The sequence below is a fragment of the Trachymyrmex cornetzi genome, unplaced genomic scaffold (genome assembly GCF_001594075.2).
Source record: "Trachymyrmex cornetzi isolate Tcor2-1 unplaced genomic scaffold, Tcor1.1 scaffold11, whole genome shotgun sequence".
In the NCBI taxonomy this organism is placed as follows: domain Eukaryota; kingdom Metazoa; phylum Arthropoda; class Insecta; order Hymenoptera; family Formicidae; genus Trachymyrmex; species Trachymyrmex cornetzi.
Genome location: NW_017295653.1, coordinates 2,450,541 through 2,473,536, shown reverse-complemented (window position 1 = coordinate 2,473,536; position 22,996 = coordinate 2,450,541). Strand labels below are relative to the sequence as shown.

Sequence of the window (22,996 nt, the reverse complement as noted above, 5' to 3'; positions counted from 1 at the left end):
TGAACGGCACGAATGCATAACGGGATTGGTTTCTTTTCTGAGCCAGGTCACCGACACCGAATATCAAAAAAATTCACGGTCATGCGGAATCAAGTTCTCCTTACGTTACGTTTTAAACTATCGCCGCGGGGCATCGCGTGGCGAACGATCGATCGACGATCGATGTATGTATGTACTATATACCATCTCCTCAAAACGTGACACAAATGTAAGTGACATCAAGAAATTGATTATTTCAAAAATAAATGTTATCTTAAGAACTAATTAGTCCGGAACGTGTTCAATTTAAAGAGTTAAGTAAATAATGATGTAACGAGTGGATGATTCATTCGGACAACTGGCAGTGGGATACCAATGCGCCATTGAATCTCATTAGAAGCAACATGAAAGCGGCTCGTTAACAATTCCAGTCGCGTAAGTGTGGTGCGCGTTTGTTTGAAATCGACCTCGGAACGTGTCTGCGGATCGCGTATAAAGGTGATACAAATGTTAATAAAAATTCCAGTAAAACGTGAAGTATAAACTCCAACTAACATAACATTAATATTATAATTGCGCACTTAATATAATATAATATAAATATAATATATGTTGTACTCTTTTTTTTTTTAATTCTTTGAAGTGAAATATCTCGCTCCAAAAAGTGAATTATTTTCATTTCTATCAATGTAGATTAATTTAATCTCGGTTTAACTTGTTCTTCATTTGTTCTATTTCTTAGGATTATAAAAAAATGAAGAATTAGTTGAACCAAGTTTAAAATTAAATAACATTGGTAGAAGTGATAGAAGTGCCTTAGTGAAAATTGAAGTAGCTGTGAAAAAGAGTAGCCCAATTTTCAATTTTTAAGAACGACATTTTACTCTTCAAAGTAAGATTCATTTTAAATTTTAAAGAGTAATACATAACAGTTACAGCGTTGAGTGAAATTATAACGTTGATCTTATATATTATTGTTTATTGGTGTTTACTGGAATGTTTAGGGATTTTCTAGATAATCAAGATCGTTGAATATTGAAAGAACCATGTATCCGTACATTTGTTTATTCATCGCGATCAATCGCGAGGAGAAATTGAAAGGAAGGATTGATTTTCAAAGGCGATCGAACGACCGACCGATCGATCGAAATCGAGCGGCCGAATTCGCCCGAGTCCGATCGAATCGACAGATGGCTTCACGTACGTCGCCATTGAGGGACTCCGCGGCGCGCGATTGGCCGCTCGCCCATCACGTGGTGGCGCGGCTCGGGTGGGGATTGGCCGGCAACGGCTGTGCCGCGGCTGGAGCGGCGCGTTTCGTTGTAGTAGTATTTACCCCGCGGTGCTTAAAGCCGAGTAGTCGTGTCTCGTTCCGGTCCGGTCTGGAGTGACTGTGCGCGCGTACGTGCACGCTCGCCGTCATCTCGCATCGCGGAACAAAAACAAAAAGCGGCAACGCGATATACGAAGCGAAATACGGGACAAGCAAAGTGGCGAGTCGCTTCGCGAGGGGAAAGAAATCGCGCGTTCGATATTGCGCCGATCTTCCTCGGAGTATTCTCACGTAGCCACGTTTCTCGTTTCGCGTTTTGCTCCGAGCGTGTGCGATCCAACTTCCAGTTGCAAGTTGCGGATCGACAGTGATCAGTGTGTGCGCGCGCGCCATATTCGCGCGCGTCACCGGTTGCTTCAGGTTGCCTCTAACGTTGCTCGCTGTGGGCTACGACGCGCGACAAAGGGTCGAGTGTGCGACTGTGAGACGACGTGTGGAGAGTGCTGGTGAGTGCCGCGAGTGTGTTGCGCCCTAACGTAAATGAGTGTGTATGAGCGGTAACGAGTGCGAGTGCGCGGTAGTGTCGGCGAACACAACGGGGAGTTACGCTCGGCGAAACGGAAACGTGCACGCCGAGCCGACAACACATGCGGATCGTGGGATCGTGGAATGCACGCTGACAGGTAGATATACTCTCCGCGCCGCCGCACTCCGACTCCGACAGAATTCCGGAGTCACCGGAGTGCCGAGACTGCCGAGTGCGGTGCATGCCCTCTCTCTATCCTCCTCTACGTCGCGCTCAGCGTCCTCCGTCTCTTTTTTTTCCCTCCTCTCTCCCTCTCTCTTCCTCTCTCTTTCTTATACACGCGCATATTCACACTCAACTTACACTGCACATGTACCTTACATCAAGTTAAAATCTCGTTTTACTTTATACATAGTTATTTTTTATATCTTTTTGTAAATTGTTGTACACTTGAGAGGATTGTATCTCAGAGCGCTTAATATTAATTTTCTCTCTCTCTCTCTCTCTCTCTCGCACACGCGCGAACACGCCGTCTTTCTCTCTCCTTCTCGTACTGTACGATTGTGTCTGTTTACGCGTCCTATCTATGCCTCTCCTTTTCTCTCAGCGATGACAGTTATCTATTTTTCCCTGTATCTCGCATTTTGTTTCCCTCGGGGTCATTTGGGACTCCTGTGAATTGTTTGTGAATCTGTAATTCTCGAATTTTTTTCGAGTCTTTGAATACGTTAAAGTGTTTTAAACCCTAGGGCTATCGATCTCGAATTTTTTATTTTTCAGGTTCTTTCTCAAGCCTCTTGTAAAATTGATATATCCTAAATCGTCGAGGGACTTTGAGGAAACCCTCGTTCATTTCTGTGGATTCCGATTTAAAGCTGCACGAGAGATTTCGTTAACATCGGAAATTTCTTGAACGTTCAAGAAGGATTTCGGTACGAGGCAGTCAAAGTTCGTCGCCCTTAGTCGCCGTGAATAAAGTTACGTAAAGTGAAAGTGTCCGCGTGTAGCCAGACCCGTGCCGTAAATACACGGTGATGCGTAAGGTGCAACGGAGAGAGCCCGATGCAGTTCGGAGTTGCCTGTCTCGCGGCCGCGATTTTTTTTCGCGACGCGATCTATCGCCAGTATCGCCGTGGCGAACGGTCGATATTCGATCGATATACACGCTCCGCTGCATCTCCTAAGCTCCGATAACACGCACGATTGGAGCAAGTGACTGATTAGAACAATCGCGACGCTTGAAAGAAGATTAAGTTCAACTCTGTTGATCGATAGTAAACAATAAATGTCTCCCTGTGGAAAATGCTCCGATTAAGTCGATAAAATGATCGAACGAGAATGGTCTCTTATAGTAAGATCGAGGACAGAATTTCTGGTTCTCTAATAACCAGAAATTTTGTTTGTTTTCACTAAAATGTTATTCTTGTTGGGCTCTTTTATTGGTTTAATCAGAACATTTTTTTTCAGTGTTGTTTATACCAATGGAGATTAACTTTAATCTCGATTTAACTTAAACCTGAAACACAATTGAAAAACATGACCAATAGGAACAGAAAATAACATTTCATCCTACATCAGAATACAAGGTTTCTAATAGGGCTATTATTTTTGACAACTTCGAGATCTGAAGCTTTGAAAAAATTCGAATTTTTGAAGTTAACTTCGGAATTTAAAATGTTTCCAAGCTTCGAATTACGAAGCACATTGAACTTCAAAAGTTTGGAGCTAATTTTGAAAATTTGAATTCTTTTAAGTTTCGAATCTTCAAAGTTGTCAAAAGTCTTTTCGGATAGACTGAAAGAACTGTTAGATCCTGTTCCTATATTTTTCAATTGTCTCAGTCTTTATTCTTCATCTTTTTTTAAATTCTAAGAATTGTGTTCGTTTTTATCAACGTAAATTAACTTTAATTTCAGTCCAATTTTTAATTTTTTTCTAGTTTTAAAAATTAAAAAAAGATACAGAACGAGTTGAAATTAAAATTAAACTATGTCGATTAGAACGAGCATTAGGAAAAGGTGAAGAGTAAATTGAACCGAGATTGAAGTTAATCCACATTGATGGAAATGGAGACGAAAAAAGAAAGTAAAGAAAGATATACTTGGCGACGCGTTCTTGGCTGCGTTTGAAATATTGAAAAATGGAATGACGTAGTTTTCTAATAATATACAAAATGAGTCATGTGTCCTTTGCTCTTTTATCGGCGAATGGTTTCCGGTTCTCCTTTGCGATCGCGAATACTTTCCACGCTTTTGAAATAATTCTCCAAGGACGTTGTTGGAGCGCGTTCCGTGTGAACGGCGATAGCGATTATCTCGATCGGGAGTGCACTTGGCGATCGCACTCTTTCTCGCGCCTCGTTGCGCTTCTTGCTTGGATGGAGGAAGCGGAGAGACGGATCGACAGGAATTTTCTTTGCACTGTTTACCTCGCTCTCGATGATTGCCGTAGCTATGTGCACGTGTACCAAGTAGCAATTTCCTGCGATGAGATCGAGAAATTTTCTACCTATACTTGCGGATGCATCACTACGAAACTTATCCTGTATTATCTCAGAAAATTAAATATCATCCGACATCACATTAATATTAACCCTCTGCTAACTATAACAGTATCTTTAAAGGCACCGTCGATATTTTGATTGTGAATTTTGATAGATAAATTTAAATCCGTAAAAAATAAGTAAAACACAATCCAGTTTCCATGATGATAAACACTTGTTGCTGAAGTTTTAATAAATATATCAAAATTTTTTCAGACTTTTACATAGGGTGAACTAGGGTATTATGGCCATAGGCCATAATTTCTCCAATAATTGATAAATAGTGCATTTTTATAGTCATTCTTAAAGATAATCAATATTTACAATAGTTCATATGAGTACACTGTTCAAAATAACAATATTATAAATATTATCTAATATTTTTTCTTTCGACTATCTGCAAAGTTTTGCACGTGTCTGCTAAAAACTGTTATAATGTCTAATAAATTATAGTTAAGCTGCCATAATCAACATTACATACACAATAAAGGTACGTAAATTGTAATGTGACCTATAATTAATACTTTTATTTTCACTATTTATTTATAAATATTATGGCTATCTTTGTTGATAAAATTAAAGTTCTGTTAAGTATTTTCTCTTTAATTTCGATAGCATTTGTTACTTTAAGCTTCAGTGAAAGTAATATCCCAAATATTGTTAAAAAGTAACAAGAATAAATGTATGCTTTTTGCATTTTAAAAAACTATGGCCATCATACCCGAGTTTACCCTAATCCAAAATAATAAACAAATTTATTTCTTGAACATCCCTATCGTTGAATGGAAAAGTTAAAATTTATGTTGTCGGAGGGTTAGACTTAATTTGTGTTTATATGATGCTAGAAATCTCTTCAGGGTCTCAAATGGGAAAAGAATTGATCAATCATGTCGGTCCCTTAGTCAAATTGTTCGAATGTTATTTATTAATTCTTTCTCTGTCCGAGATCTCGGAGTAATTTCCACGAGAATTTCCAGCATGGTGGATACGAGGCTTTAGGCAAGGAAATATATTGGCAATTTTCCTAAATTTGTTTTAGTTTCTACTCTCAGCGGTAGTTTATAACTAGCCTCAATTCTTTCTCATATATTTTTCAAGCTCTTCTTCGGTGTTCGTTTATGATGATTTATCGGGGAAGATGATTGAGAGCGCACCGTATGCATCAGCCTTAAGCCGGTCGGTCTGCCTCGCCGAAAGAAATACGGCGGTAATAAAATTTCTGCCGCCCGTGGAATCGCGAGGAAAGGGGCAACGGAAGGGGAGGTAAGGGCGATGACCTCAGCCGATCTTTATCCAATTACACACAAACGTAACTCCCACCTGCATGGAGGAGATTCCCCTTCGCCGACGTGTCATGTAAATCCGCAACTCGCGGCAATATTTAACGCCCGCCCAGGGTACACACGCTCGTTAAGGCGTGCCCCTATCGCGGTACGTATCTCCCTTTCATCTCTCGAGTACGATCGGAGTACTCGCGATCCCACCCGGTTGGATGAATCGCGAACGGATTCCATTGCGAATTCCTTCCCGTCCATATCCCAGTCCATCGGAGAAAGTTTGAGGGCCCCCTCGGGGTTCAAGGAAGTCAAGGATGTAGAAGTCTTAACATTCTTAGACGTCGCGGAGGTCTTGGCGTTCTTTAGGCGGATCTTATAAAGATCCTGACATCTTAAATCTCTCGAAAGTTCAGAGGCCAAGGCATTCGAACGAGAAGATATCACGAAGTCTTGAACGACTGTACTGATTCAAGAATATCGCGATATACAAAAATTCCGAGAATGTTTTCGAAGAAAGAATCTGTTCCAAAGAACCTTGCGCTGATTATATATAGAAAATTAGGTGAGATGAATTATTTTTCAAGTGTGGCTTATAATGAGATTATAATATAACGAAGCTTAAAATGTAATGAAGAAGGTAAAAAGTAAGTTAAAGTCGAGATTATAGTTAATCTACATTGGTAGAAATGAACGTGAGAAAGCACTTTTGTGTACACAAAGGTATTATAAACACAAAGAATAGACTCGGTAATGGATATAGTTGTTGAGCTATGATGTGTCAAAGATGTAAAACTTGTGCTCGCAGAGCATTTTATATGTACGAGTACATAGTTTAGAAATTATCCATTATTGAGTTTCGTGTCTATGACAGATTCTACATTAGAGTCCGGCCATGAACAGATATCCTTTGTTCGTCACATTATAAGCTGTATTATAGATATGTAAAAATTAACTCATCGGGTTCTAAGTAAACCCAATTTTCCACATAATTAGTATGAGATTCTTTCTCGAAGAATCATAAAATAAAACGGCGTGGGCAACGTGTTCCCCCACAATATTTCCGAAAAATCTAAAAATAGCCTTAATCTCTCGATTAAGCCAATCTTCCTGTTTGCGTTTCAGTCGTCCCCAGTGCGTGCAAGATTGAAGGGAAGAGGGTTCGACATCCGTATCTGGATCAAGCCGAAATCGTGCCGAATCTGACGGTGTCAGTCGGTTTGCCATACCCCCGGTCGGAAAGAAGCGGCGCGGCTTCCGGTGCTGCATTTGTAGCGGAGGGATATGAAGGAGAGGCGGGAAGAAGGGGGTTCACAGTTCGTCGGAGCGGTTAACGATCGTCGGTGCCGATCGTGGACGACGAGGCGAGGAATCGTCGTGTGACGATGAGCGGGAACGAGTCGAGCGCGACGGCGACACTCGCGCCGACGAACGTTGCCGTCGTCTCCGCGGTCATCTCCGTCACGGATGAGGAGGAGGAAGATCCGGCCTTGACCCTGGACTGCGTCGAGTCCGCCGTCGACATGGACCTGGTGAACGGACCGAATCCCTGGCTTCCGGCCTACGGTTTCCAGCTGCAGCATCACTCCCAGTTCCAGCCGACGCACTTGGAGGATCTACGGGCTAATGGTTCGTATACGTTAACATTCCCACTCTCTCTTCCCTCTTTTCCCGTTCTTTTTTTATACTTGCGCACTCTCTTTGTACTTAACATCTAATGTATATTGAAGAAAATACTCAATTTTAATAAATAAATATTTATTTGAATTGTTCTAAATAAATATTTATTAAATGTAAATATATTTTTATTTGATACAGAAATCATTCTTTTAATTATTTTTTTATTTATTCAATATTTACTTACTGTAAGTAAAAATTTACTTTGTACTATTAAAAAATATATATATATTGGGATTTAATAAATTTTTTTCAATGTACTCTCGCGTTTAATATATACCCTAACACGTAGAACTGTCCGACATTTTAGTCATTATACGTTTCAACGTTACGAATGTGTGTGAACTTGAAACATTAAATTTTATTTGTATTAATTAACATATATTTAGATAATTTATTTAGATATAATGTTTCTTAAGTATTCATCACGCCTCGCCATCACGTTTGTATTTATATTTGTAATTTGCAATTACTTGCCTCGGTGAATAGAAATAATCTCTTAGGAAATCTTGAACGCGGAAGACTCTGTTTCGTGTGAATTTCCGATTTGAGAGCGGGTGTAGAACAACAGCTTGGAGTACTGTTAGATCACTCTTTGACGCAAATCTAAGCGCGATTATAGTGATCTAGGTCGCCGTTCGCGGCTTGTCACGCTAAGCGATTAATCCTTTCAATTCGAAATCACGTTCGTGTATATAGCTTGGGAAAGGAAATGTTTTACGATACTTATAAAATTTATATAAAAATCTATATACAATATCGAAAGATCTGAATCATCTCGTAGCAAATAAAATTTATGATTATTTATATAAAACGTAAGATCATATATTTTTATACACATAAATCAAGTATCCTAATTTGTTATACATAAAAAGAGTCTTAAAAACTCTTTATTACGTCATTCGGTATTTTAAACAGTATATCGTATTAATGCATATATAATTAAAGTCAGTATTAGCATGATTGATGATAAACATGATCATATGAGCGGTGCATTTACGGAAGTTCCGAGGACGCGTGCGATTTTAACTCGATCACGGTTTTTTGCAGCGTCCCTCTCACCCACGTTTCAGTAGAAAGCAGCATGCTATTAACAGGCGATTTGTATGCAAAGCTGTTTTCTAGCCGCTGGAAATCGTGGTAATGATTCGGCCTCCGTCGTCAATATCTAGAGCGTAGTAGACGAGGCGGCGGCGGCGGTTCTGAGAAGACTCCGAGAAGTCATTGCAAGCGAGATGCAAAAATTTTCTTCCCAACGTAGCACGCTACCAATGTCAACCGGTTATTCCCGTGATCAAGGTTCGATCGTTTTGAAATCGCGAGCGGAAAACAGCCAATCGACAGTAACAGTCTCAATAATATAATCGACAGTAATGATCTCCGTATTTTTTACGTGTTTATAAACAACGACTCCAGTTTACCGCGTGCTTTCTCAGTCACATTTCTAACGTTAGATTTTTGAAAGAAATTTTTTTATAACGAAGATTAATTTCCTTCTTTTCTGATGTGCCCCCCCCCCCGATAGAAAAAAAAATAAAAATTTTAATAAATATTTTTTTAATAGTTCTAAGTAAATATTTACTAAACATACATTTATATGAACACAAAAACTATTAATTTGATTTAACTATCATTTTTTTTATTGAATAAACATTGTCCCCGATAGAAAAAAAAAATAAAAATTTTAATAAATATTTTTTTAATAGTTCTAAGTAAATATTTTACTAAACATACATTTATATGAACACAAAAACTATTATATTAATTTGATTTAACTATCATTTTTTTTTATTGAATAAACATTTATTTACTACAAGTTTAGTACTATTCAAAGAAATATGTATTAGGGATCGAGTAACTTGTTTTCAATGTAATCAGCTTTTTTCCGATGCTTTTCCAATGTTTCTTCCATTGCTTATAACTTTTGTTATTAATAATGCCACATACATTTACCAGTACCGTCATGTTTCTTAATGCTTGGCATTTTGATTGAAAAAATTGTTTACAATATGTTCATTTTTATGAAAATTATAAGCAATCGGACTGAGTTCGATAAACCAGGGTGTTATTCTTGTAGTAAGGTATTAAGAGTTTCGAGAATTTTGAGTAATCGGTTTGGATGTTCTATAATTAGATCAGGCAACAATAACAATGACCGATCGATACAGCATGGGAAGGGTAGCTTAAGTTTCTTGTCACATTAACATGACTCGATTAGCAAGCCAACAAACTGACAAACATAAAGTAAGAAATGGAGAGTGAGCAAGGAGATCGGTCGAGTATACAACTGCACGAGAAAAGTTATCCGCTCTGATTAATTTATTTATCATTCGAAAGACCGGTTTGGAATAAAGAAAGTTTTATATCTAATTATAAGATAGAAAGTAAAATATACTTAAAATTATTGTACCGTAAAATATGATTCGTAATGATAAAATGAATATTCCATTACGCTGAATGCGGAAATTGCAGATTTGTATTTTCAATTTTAATATCAAATTTAATTTTTCGTCTTACGTAAGAATTTTCTTAGCGAATTGTTCTGCCTCTTGATAATTAAAACGAAGACAAGAGCCTGAAACATATTGGTGCCAAGAAGAAGTAAGTCTGAGAGATATCTTCCTATTCGATCTCATGCATCATAAATATCGCTATATTCCGCTAGAAGGCCTCTTGAAAGACGCTAGTCCGGCTGATTATTTTTATGTAAGCTACATCGGTTTATTCTCGTCCGTTAGTCATGGAACGGCAACAGGCAGGCGACTGCAACAGGTGGCTCCGCCATGATGTTGCATACTGGTGCGTGCCTCCGCACTCGTGCAAGACAAATTGCGTTTCAGCGGCCTGACGACCCGCTCTCGCAATCGCTCTATGAGCTCTTGTAGTTCAAAAAAACACGTCCACTTAATGACAATCAATATGCGTGATCTTATTCCATTCCATCTAACGTTCACGATGGGAAAAAATTCCCCAGCATCGATAACAGAACATGAAATTCGCGGGGACATCATTCTTCTTTAAAAATTTAATGAGACTAATTTGAAATAAATTCAATTTTTCTCTAAGGCCCATTTTTACCAACGTAGATGAACTTTAATCTCAAGGTAATTTAGTTTTTATCTTTTTCTCATTTTTCGAATTAAAAGATAAAAATTAAGTTTAACTGAGATTAAAGCTGATCTGCGTTGGTAGGAATAATAAACCTAAATTAAAATCAATCACTTCGACGAAATTAATCCTATCTTAACGCAGGCGAACGCAATTTCTCGCATGCATGTAATATCAGTCACCGAGCGTGTCTGTTCTGACGATCCAAGGTGTGGCGGAAATCAGGTGCTTCCACATGCAGACGCTTGTTGCGTCACTTGAATAAACTGGCTTTATAATTATTGGGATTAATTGGTTGATCCGTGATTCAGAGCGTGCTGATCAAGCCGTACGTAAATCTTTGATTCGCACATAACCAAGCGCGAACTATGATGATTAATGTTTTCCATTGATCTCTCGAGTACCTCTCGGTCATTTATATTTTTTTATCAAGACTGCGCGCGTGCGAGAACGTAACGTAACTTAGTTATAACATAATTAAGTATAATAAAGTATATGGATACTAAAAAAAACTCTCGGCTTGATCTGTGACGATATATTTCGAAGACATTTTCTCACTCAAGAGTATACTCTGACTCTTCTCATGCCATTCATTATTTCTCACGCTGACTGCCAGTCTGTCGGATCGCATTCAAGCGTGCTCGATGCAGATGTGCAAAGTTTATTTGATAGCATTATCATCGCCCACTTGTGGACTATTACAATACGATCTCTCAGGAAAGCCTCGACCTCGGCCCTCGTCTATTCGACTATTCGCTTCGCCTTGTTTTTCACTCGCAATCGTGTGCTTCCTCGCGTCTTGTTTCACACTAAAAGAACAAATTTGCTGAAGAATCTAAAAATTTAGCTAGATACAGATCTGAAAAATAATTTTACTGGACTGTCGAAATAATTATACGTAAGACGATAAAATTGGTTACCAGAATATCAAAATATTTTGCAGCATTGCTCATCATGTTTAAGATTCCTGCCAAATTATTTTGATGATTCAACAAAATTATTTTCAGATCTGAATCTAGCTAAATATTTAGATTCTTCAGCAAAATTGCTCTTTCAGGGCAGAAATCGATCAGTTAAGATACGGACCGGAAATACATATATATCTAATTCGGATACGATCTTCCTCTTTAATTGCAGTATCGCGTGATGCGAGCGCGAGGAAGCGTACAATGCAAATGTTATAACCGCTTATGCGTAATGTTACGCAACTATTTCAGTAAGATGAAAGGGTAAGATAGCGTTTGACTTTTCCATGAGAGAGCAAGCAATCGCTTGCAGCTAGAGTGTACCGAATGTATTCTATCCGTGCAACTATGCAATGTCCCGTTCCCAGCTGCGTCTAACTGTTCACGCCATTATTCATCGCACGATGACGAAGGCAGGAACGTACTTTACGTTCCTACATTCGAAGTACATCGCTTTTCGTTTAAGATAGCTATTCGATAATTATTAAATCCATCGCCATAATGTTTGTAGTAATTTTTATTTTGCTATCATTGGACACGTTCCACTCTGGAGCTGAAAGAAATTTAACAGAAATTTAATTGATTTTCGATTAGATATGTCGATAATTAATCGAATATTCTGACAATTGATATCTCTAAATACTTTTTAATGATATTTCGTTCATTAAATTTAATCGTATTAGACTAGAAATTATATAAATTATGAAAAGGATGTGGTATATTGAAATTTTAAAAGAAAAAAATGGACTTCGCGTGCTGATTCGTATCAAGAAACGACGACAGTTCTCGGAAAGCAATGCACATACAGCCCCGAAATGTGTCGAGCCGGCTTTGATCGACGAAAGCTCGAGAGGTGGACGACCTTCCAGTTACGTTATCTTCCAACGTAATGGTTTCACTCGTTGATAAGAAATGAGTCATGACCTTTCGTTAAGAATTTCGCTTATGCGCTTCTGCGAACAAGCAGCAGCTGCACTTTCAACGATGAAATGACGAGGCACAAATAACGAGTTTACATTTTTACGCTTCGTTGAAGTTGATCAACGTGAAAGAACGACATACACGTGGAAAATGCGTTTAACTCAAACCTATAATCCGTGTACAGTTTAATTGATAAAATATAGGAAATACAGAGCTTCTAATTAACTTTAATTACGTATAAGGAGTTATATATACTTATAAAACAAGATGCAATAAATTTTGTTACAATTAATAGAAATTATCTAAATCAGATTATCTAAATTAATTTTTCATTATATTAAACTCTTTTTAAAGTCTTTTTTACTTTTATATAGTACAATAAATGGCAATACAGTTTATTTAAATTAGTTTTATTTTTTTTTATTACATTAAACTCTTCAGTCTTTCTATTTTATTTTTACATAGCACAGGTTTAACGAGTTTTGTTTTTAACAAGCTCATTACATTAATGTGAACACTTTATTTTACAGATACGATGCTAGTGCAACAAATCGATTTTCTCGAGACGATTCTGGAGGAGACATCCGACGATCTCCAAAGCGACTCCGATCGCAGCATAACGACGTATTGGCTGGGATCCGATTCAGAGACTGAGAGCGTGATTCATATCAAAACGAAGCAGAGATCGGCAGGTAAGAACTCCTACTTTTAACACGATATACAAGTAATATAATCGCTATCATTTGATCGATATTATACACAACGGAGTTGTACGTCGAAGAGACTATGTGTTTGTGAAATCCCGTTTGTCGCTCGGGGCGAAGATCGCGGGAATTAGGCATTGTTTACGCGCGATTGTTCTACTTTCTCTTTCCTCTCAGCACCCTAATCTTCAGATTCATTAGGGAACCGGGAATTACTCGTCGAACATGCGATTGCTCGCGCTTACGCCATCGAAATTGAGGAGGTCGATTACCCGAACAAAATATCTTTTCGTCCTTATTTCTTGCTTTTTCGAAAAGTCTACATTAATATAAATCGCATAAATCGTAAGTTAATATGTATTATTAGTATAAATAGAAATCTATACAGTCAAGAGACTATAATACGAATTTTTCGAACTAAAAAAATTATGAAATTTAATTCGAGAATTTTATTATCATTTTTACTTTTTTTTATGTAAAATTGATGTTATTTTAAATTTTCCTAATCTTAAGTTATCGTTAACGTAATTTAATTTCTAATTTAAATCTAACTTAAATAAGAGACTCATGAATTACAAGTCGATATTATCGCACCCACGTGCTCTTGAACACGCCTTTGAGTACGCAGCCATTGTAACACGCAGTGTTACGTGGTTGCAGTATGTAGGGGCATGTATGTTCTCTTATTACAGCTGATATTTCGTGTTTGAAAGTACCAAATGTTTACAAAAGGCACTTGAAATCAATAGAATGGGCAAATAAATTCTAAATAGCTCGATGATATCAAAATACTTAATTCCATCGAACGAAATTTTGCTAACACTTTTTTATTCTTTCTATCCTTCTTGAGACTGTTGGAATTCGATGAAATGACAAATATAACCAGTGGTATTATTTCTCAGCACGCGCGACCTTTTGCTGCCGATGCAATATTCCTTCCAGTACTGTTTGCCGAGAAATGTACGTATTGCTCGATCGAAATAACATGCTGTGTACAGGATATTATCTAATTTATGTGTTCCTTAATCGAAGAGTTCTAAAGGTCAAACTGTGAACACGAACTGACGTTTCAATATTGACTTACAATTAGTATTACTAGATTATTTAATTAAACGGCTCTTACCCGCAATGACATAACGTAATTAAAATTTTTGAAACACAATTGAATTAAACATACTGACATTTATTTATAAATTAATATAATAAAAATCATTTGATATAAAATTAAGGAAATATAAAAGCTTTAAAGTAATATCTAGAAAAAAGTGTAAAAATCAAAATAATTTGTATCTTTATTATTCTAATTAAGAACAAATTTACATAATATGTAATTAACTTCTGTCGAAACGTACATTTTGATTTTCCATAAGATTTATTGCGGAATTTTAACGAGTAACGATTCTCCTCATGTATACCAATTACCACAAGATGATGTAACCGCACCTTGAACGTTACACCTAGATCGACGATAATCGACACGATTCGCGTCGCACGCGACAATTACGACTCGGTTGCCAACCGATGGTGATCAGCGCGTAATGCCGTAAGCGCTGCTTCCGGTTGAATGAACCATGGCTTCCTGACGGACATGCCTACGTGTGTAGGTATATATGCATGTATGTGTATGGGGCGAAAATAACGATCATTAGATTGGATCACTTCCGTGACTCGATTTTACGAAGTGGATCGTCAAGCATCGAATTCCACGTCTATCTACCCTAACGAGATTCATTGAATTAAAAGTAACATGCGAGATCTGAATTCCAAGTAAAGTAGATTTAGGCCATGCGCTTGCTTATTTGTCTCGCTTCTATTCTCTCGAGTCCTTGCATGTCTCCCGTTATCATCAGCGTCATTTTCATCGCATCTTATTCTCGGAAGACGAGCGGCTGGATGGTAGCGGTAGCGAGTGCAATTCAGTGGTACCGAAAAAGCGACGCCGTCGCGACCATGGCACCGATCATCATCACCACCATCATCATCAGCAACAGCAAGTGGTCTATGACGAGTATCCGGCGTCGCCGAGGTCCTCCAGGTCCACAGCTTCCTCCAGATCAAGCTCGCTGTTGCAATTCGAGTCCTTGGAGAGGACCTGCGCCACGCTGTCACCTTCTAGCTATAGCTTCGATTCCCTGGAATATTCCAATCGGTCGAACACCTCTCATCCGGAGAACGATTCGCCGGATAGCTTGGAACAGGACTATGATAGGCTGCTACCAAATGGTTTTGCCAGCACATTGGCGGACCATTTCCCGAAAATCAGGCCCTATCGCAGCTTTGAAAGTCTGGACACGTGCCAGAAAGATGACAGCTTCGGCCAAGCGTCCATGTCGAATGGTTTCGCGCCTTTGTACCTGAAGAAGGGTGCTGATTTATCGAATATTAGGAAAAATAACCAGCCAAGGTAGGTCACGCATTTTTCATATTAAGTCCAAAGCTTTTTTGCATTAAGGTGATGATTAAAGGCTGTAACTCGCAAAATGCATGCCATAACATAGTATAATATAAGACTGTCTGGCCCAATAAGCATTCAGTATAAAGTCGTCATATTGATTTAAATAATATGCTCGTTAGTCCAGATGGTTTTATACTAGCTGTGTTATGTATTTTGTGTGTTATATTTCTGATAAATGAAAAATCTTACATTTAAGCCATCAGAAAAATTTCTGTTTAAAGCATAAAAAATATATTGCAGTAATTTATCGCAGTAGAAGGTATATTTTCAGTAGTTTCAAAGAAGGATAATAGAATATTGCATATTTTTCATTGAGTTTTCAAGTTTGGATATTTTACATTACTTGAGAAATTTCCCCTGTGTGTGCAATAATTTCAGACGTAACACAGTCAGTCCACCCGCGTTGTAATTCCAACAGACGCTACCAAGGCTTTTATTTGTTATTCTTGGCATACGTGCACTCGCCGTTTAACACGCGCCCGCCTATTTTTACACGCGTTGCTAGAATAAAGATACAAGACTATTGTAATCATGCATTGTTTCCCGAATTAGTTTGCGAGGACTGGCGGTAAGTGCATTTCTATATAATCGTGAATAATCGTAAAATAAATATTTTATCTACGTTTCTTTATCTATGTTTCTTATTAACAATATATTATTTTTATTAAAAAAATTTTTTTTTAATCTATTATGAAAAATATAATTTAAATTTTAAACTTTTAAACAAGATATTAAAAATTAATTTAAAACAGTCAATACTGTTAATACATGTGATTTTCTTAATGAGTTAACTATAGAAGATGATATACATATACATCCAATTAATTGTTTTTTTACAACTTAAATAATCAGAAAATGCAATTGCTTTTTCTGTTTCCAATCTAAAAAAGGGTTAAACAATGTATGTGCGTTTATGCGTTTAACAACCGTTCGCGTTGGGTGTTGAATGCTTCATAGTTTTCTTGGCACTCGTATGCCGAATTCCCCTTCGTGTGACGATCGTTTTACGGCCAAGTTAAATGCAATCGCGACCCTGAGGAAGACCACCTTGACTTTACTGCCGATATTATAAACGTTTGAAGCACAAACGCGTTACCAAATCGCCAGATCACCGCTGTTTGCTTGGTTCTTAAGTGCGTGGTATTTTGCATACGCATCCTTTAAGAATGCGGTTCAATTTTTAGGAACTTACATTATAAATGTAAAATTTTTAATAAACGATTAATATTTATATTACGTTTATATTAAATTCCAATGTATTTCGTCATCTGTATTGATTAGAAAAAAAGAAAGAAATAACATAGATTCTTCAATATTTCGTCCATGTCTATCTATAAACAGAGACTTCTGGCACGAGGACGAGGAATATGAAGACGAAGACGACGACGAAGAAGACGAATACGATTTCGAGGAGTACGAACGAAGTCGAACGAACGCGGATTCCCGGTTGACGACCGGTTTCGAGGATCGGCTGTTGTACGGTGAATCCGGCAAGTATGCGACGTCCTTGGACTATCGAAACACGATCGACCTGCGGGAGATTGGCGTGGAGACGAAGAAAGACGCACTTTTGGAGCTTAAGTCCGGCCAAAAGACGGCTAGGTTAAATATAGCCGGCAGCGGTGCGGAGCATCATCACCATCACCACCACCATCATCATCATCATCAGCATCCGCAGCAGCAGCAGCAGCAGCAGCAGCAGTACCAACAGCAGCAGTACGATCAACACGATCATCATCACCACCACCACCGTCGTCGCCGCCAACAGCAACACCAAGGGTGGAGCGACGAGGAGCGTTTTAATTTTAGATTCACGGACAAATCGCAGAGCGCGCCCAGTCTACTCGACGGTGTTGAAGAGTCAGCACGCAGCGGTCTAAGCTGCACTTTACCGTCTCGTCTTCGCACCTCGAGGACGACCTCTTACGTGTCGACGTCTTCTCTCTTTGAGAACTACACACGGGTAGCCAGCGTGCCGGTGGATCTAAATCTCTGCGGCGTCGCCGCTATGTGCGACGACGAGATGAACGGTCAAGAAATGGCGGAAACCTCGCCTTGTGACGAGGCTGAGACTCTGAAGAACTCACGAGAAGATATGATCCTAAAAGAGGACGATGAAACGCAAGTGGGAACGAAGGTTGCCTTAACCAGTTCAGTCAGGACGCAACCGGCCCAAGGCGCACTCATGGATGACAATATGGAGGATCTCGAGAAGGAAAACGAAGAACGAACAAAGGTCGAATACACGAGCGATCGTTGCGAGGTGCAGCAGACGCGCAACAAACAAGCGAAGACATCGACTGTGAAGACTCAAGATCGCGCCAACTGTGTGCTGGATATGGCGATGGTGACAGAGAACGACCTCGACGAAGCCATCAAGCAATTTAAGCGCGAGGTAGAGGAGGCGGCCGCTTCCGGAGTGACGAACGCCGCCATTTTGGCAATGGAGACAATTCAGCGAACACCGTCCGGTCGAGTGAAAAGTCGAAGAGTGAAGAACAACGCTAGTTACGAGCTGGCGCAACAACTTGAGATGGATGAGAAAAATTTTCAATGGAAATTCAAAGATAATGATGAAAATTGCGATGGAGCTAGCTCTCCTGGGAAGAGACGGATGTTGAACAATGCCAGCTACGAATTGGCGCTACAATGCGACTACATCAAGGCGTCGAAGAGCTCAAAAACGGCGTTCCAACGAATGGACGCGTGCGACGAATTAGAGGAAGCTGCATCTGGACGGTCCTCAAGGCTAAATGTCTCCGACGTGATACGCCAAATGGGCTCTGACACGAACATCAGCGAAGACTCTAAGCTGAACGAGCCGCAGAATGACTCGTTCTTCGGTCAGATAAAAAAAAACTCGGATCCATTTTTGGCTTGTGGCGATGCTAGCGTGCTGAATCCACGGCTGCTAGATGACGAGGTAGATTATCCCTGCTTGGAAACTAAACCTATAGGAGCATCCTGCTTGGAAACTAGGGTCGTTTTGCGCGAGAAGATTGAATTGGAGAAGCCAACTCAGTTGAAAAGTGTTCTTGAAAATTCTTCGACGGTGTCCTCTTACATCGATGAAGAATTATCCAACAAACGAAGAGAAGATGAGACTGAAGATATAAAGAAGAGTTTCATCAGTGAGTTTTATCCGGAACGAGTGACACAGCTTCCTCAGGCGGACGAGAGCAAAGTTCAAGAGTTGAAAGTGAACTCGGAGAACGCATCGTCGAATCGAGATCACGAAGATCGTTCCCATAGTCCTGGTTCGAGCGATCGAGGCGCCGGCGAACGTTTGTGGAGGGTCGTGATCGAGAAGCAAGCGACGACGAAGAAAGAAGTGGAGATGGAGGAAGAAAAGAGGGACGGGATGGAGGCGGTAGAAAAGAAGGAGGTAGAGGAGGAGGGACACAGTGTCCGCGGTGTTGGCTCCGAGTCCCCACCCGGTGATGCGGGTTCACTCGGTGAACGTAGTAGTGGGAAGCTCGCGGTGGCCGTGGCGGCAGTTGATACGAATCATCGCGGTGGTGATCGCGACAAACGTCAGGGCGACGAGCAGCAACGCGCGGCGAGCATCAACAAACAGGACGCGAAACGGTCATCGTTTGTTGCCCCGAAGAGGGAACCCGCGAAGATCTACGCGGTTTCTTCAACCTCTCTACCGACATCCTCGTCCTCCGCCGCCATGAAGAGCGAGGAAAGAAAGAAGGGCGGCTTGGGCGGCTTTCTGCAGAGATTCTCCAGACTGAGGTTCAGCGGTCGAACAAAAGTACCACGTTCGGAGACGCATAAAAAGGGTGTCGAACCGACGGCGAGAACGCAGGAGGAACAACAGCCGTCCATTGCCAAGAAGAAGGAGCCGGACTATATTATCATACCGTTGCATCCGCCTGAGGAGGAGAGAAGACGCCAGGAGGTCGTTACTCTCGAGGAGGCCGCCAGGAGGAACAATGTGGACATTCAGAGAAGCGCTTCTAGTGTCAGGTAAGTCGTAAAATCAAATGGAATATGTTTGTGGAGATGTTAAATCTTTGTTGAGCTAATATTATGGAAGATTAAGAAATGTTCCCTAAGAATAATTATGACGTATGTTGATAAAATTTCCGAATAATTGAAAGCTGCAGTGTCTCGTTAAATTGCTTATTCTATTTTTCAATAAATTAGTTAATATATTCTTGATGTAGAATACCACTACTTTGTCGTGTCTCGAGCTAGGATATTCGGGAGCAACAAGTTGTTGGTTGCGCAGTGTGAATATATTGCGCAATGTATACTCCAACAATTTACGTGTTGTTTTTTATATATCTGTTTGATTATCGATGATGCGTTTTTATACGATATACGATGTTCTTAATTACAGGTCGTAATACTTGTGATATAATGATGTGTAATTAATTTTTTCGAACGTACGTCGCACGTTGATTTCTGATTGAAGTTCAGTATTTATATAGAAAAAATTATTTTAATCGTGTTTCATGTAATATTGATCGCATTTATTATTATCATCCTTAAGCTATCTTCAGTCGATAGCATTGTATTATCTTGTATTTTTATCACAAATTCGCAATTTGTTGATTTGTCGGCGAGAAAACTACCTTGATACATCGGGGACATTCGAAATAATCTCTTTTATGTATCTTAACGCAATTTTATTTGATCCCGTCGTTTCCACTGTCATCCCACACTAGTGTTAGCAAACCGCTTCATTCACAGTTTTGTTTAATTCCACTTTCATCTCATCCCACACCGCCACCATTCGTCTGTCGCAATCGCTCGTCGACACGTTGGTTTCCTCCTCTCTCGAGGACTATGTATGTTCGCACGATCTAATCAGACTTCAGATGTTTACACTTCAATCGATGTAACTTCATTCTCGTATAAGACTTTACTACCCGACAACACCGATGACTCCCGCGTCATTTCTGTTGCCTCTCCGTAATTAGTGCACTGGCCCGGTTCCGTGCAGCAGCGACGACGGAAACCAGTTCGGTTCTCTTAATTAAATTTCACTCTCACCCCGCATCTCGCCACGTCATTCTCGCGTAATGCGACCTAATTGCATTTTATAACACGACCCCTCTTTCCCGTCTGCCTGCAGCTTTTATTTCATATTTCTTGCCTTCCGTGTCTCGTGCTTTCGGCGCATCTCCCTCTTGCTTTACGCATTGATTGCATTTTTTGTATATAAAAAACAAGAAAATCTAAAATTAAAACAGTTTCATTAATTTACAACCAAAAGATCTCTGTAGGTTGTAGGTATAATTTTGATTAATAAAGGTAATTTATAAAGATCATTTCTTCTCTTCGTACATTGAGAGAAAAATGTATTAAATTTTAATAAATTATTGTTTAAATAGTGCAGTGGAAAAAGAATTTGGTCGCATTAATTAGAATTCTGATTTCTCAGTAAATATTTTTATTGGCCTATATGCATTTTCTTTAACTTTACGCGTTGTTTGCATTTTCTTTTACATGGAAAACAAGGAAATGTAAAATTAAAATAGTTTATTTAATTTACAAATAACCAAGAGATCTTTGTGGGTGGTAACCCATAATTTTTATCGATAGAGATCATTTGTAATTTCTTCTCTCCGGTGTAGCCGTGAGTATTTTTATTGGCCTGCGCATGTTCGCCGCCAATCAACATCGCTGTTCTGAGAACTACGTATCTGATCCCTCTTCCCTCCTTTGCTTTTAACAAACATTTGCTTTATCGCATTAGATTTCGCCGAAGTAGCGTCTTTCGTTTCGATTCGTGCTGCGCCGAAAAAGTTTCATCGAGAAGAAAGAGGAGAGCGGCTTCTATTTTCTGCGCGAAACAGCTTTTCGTCAGAATGTTAAATTAGTTTCTCTGATTTGCACGCAAAATATGTTGTTCGTTCTATTAGATTGTTTCTATAGAATGTTTTCAAACGATTTAATTTGTTTAAGTCATGATAATTTTCTCAAATTTTTTTTATTATTATATTTTTCGTTAGTAAATTTCCTTTTACAAATAATTGAATATAATTGATAAACTCATTTAATCTCCGATTTGTAGTTCTTTCCATCCTGTTAAAATCTGCCAGCTTCAAATGTTGAACAAATCAACAACATTAACTTACTAATGTTTATTAATTGTTTGTACAGAGGTTGCATGTAATTATCTCCAATTTATGACATTTTTTTTTTATGAGCTTGCATAACGGACTCACATCTCCGAATTTATTTCTTTGCTCTCGTAATATACTTCGGTGAGGGATTATCTTATTTACAGCATACCAGGGATTTTCGGCGGCTGCAGCGTTTCTCGGTTTGTTTGATGAGATGTTAAACAGAACGCGGCCGATATCCCACGCCCGTTTGCTCGCGTTTAGGGGCGATGAATCATCATCGCAAGCTGCGGGATGTAATTTAGGAGGCCGCCGCTATTCGAGCTTTCGCAAGCGGAGCTGGAGTCTGCGAGTCAAACTTCCTCGGCGAGGATGCGATATATAATTGGAGTTAGTTATGCAAGAGTATGCAAAATATCTCACGCGACGTCCAGCTCCAGAAAACATAATTCACCAGCATCCGGCGGCTGAATAATTGAGGCAATTTATATAGCCAATCCACTTTTTTTTTCATTCATAATATTTCATGTGTGTCGCGGTATTAAATCGATAGGAGTCATATGTCACTCTTTAATTGCTTTTTAAAATTTCTTTTCTATTGCTATTTCGAATAATCTTCGTAATTTTGATAAAAAGAGATGGAATCAGAGGCTGCAGTCTTATTTCGTTTAGTTTTTTAATTAGCTTTTTTTTTATTTCTTAATCATTGAGTATTTTAGAATATTTAATGAAAATGAGGCAAAAATATTTCGCTATTCCTAGGCATCTCGATTTAGTGCGACGCAAACTCGAGGCTCGCTCCTTCGTCTCATGCCACAGTTAAATATACACCTTGCACGTGTGTAGGTGTAGTGCCGGTCAGAGAGTCGCCTTGTATTAATCTTATTCCATTCCGGTTCGAGAGAGTCCGGAAGTCGTGTTCGAGACGGGTTCAACGTCACGTTCGGGACTCTAATCACGGGGTTTCTGTCCTCTTTGAACTTTTTGTTCCCTTCTTCATCGCCGCGTAAAAAGACTAGCAGTGTTCTCCAGTTCCGTCTCTTATCTTCGTCTCGTTTTTTTTTGTGTCTGCTTATTTTCGCCCCCTCCCCCATTTATTCCACCGCCTTGAAAACGCAACAAACGCTACCATTTAGCCGACTCTTTAACGAAGCCGCAATTAAGCTAACTCCCGCGCTCATTCCAGCTTCCATTACAGCTGCGTTCCATCGTCGTCGGGACGTAGAGTTATTACGTCGTATCGCAAGGCCGCGTATCGCGCGGATTAAATCCGCTAAACCTGACGGCGCCATTTTGTGGAATTTGTGGAATTTACTTTCGAGAGATGCGCCAAATCTAATTGGTGTAGCAATTAATGTTGATGAAAGTACACGATATCTTGTAAATAAACCTCAAAAATATTAATTTGACATTTAAAAACAACAATAAGGTCCTTATTCTGTAACTCTTAATGACATTGTTACATTGTCATATATATATATATATATAT

At 39.3% G+C, this 22,996-nt stretch overlaps 1 protein-coding gene across 2 annotated transcripts in view; it reads left to right on the top strand.

Annotated features, from left to right (window-relative positions):
* Positions 1 to 429: 429 nt before the first annotated feature.
* LOC108762547 (uncharacterized) overlaps positions 430 to 22,996 on the top strand; it is a 38,331-nt gene continuing 15,764 nt past the window's right edge. Inside the window, exons 1-5 of one of the 2 annotated variants that reach the window (XM_018509597.1) lie at positions 430 to 477; positions 6,720 to 7,223; positions 12,796 to 12,957; positions 14,851 to 15,373; positions 16,766 to 19,399. In XM_018509597.1, coding sequence (XP_018365099.1) covers positions 6,980 to 7,223; positions 12,796 to 12,957; positions 14,851 to 15,373; positions 16,766 to 19,399 — 3,563 coding nt within the window. In that variant the 5' untranslated portion in view covers positions 430 to 477; positions 6,720 to 6,979. Of the gene's footprint in view, positions 478 to 1,323; positions 1,936 to 6,719; positions 7,224 to 12,795; positions 12,958 to 14,850; positions 15,374 to 16,765; positions 19,400 to 22,996 lie in introns of those variants that run through there. The other variant, XM_018509589.1, reaches the window with a different exon arrangement.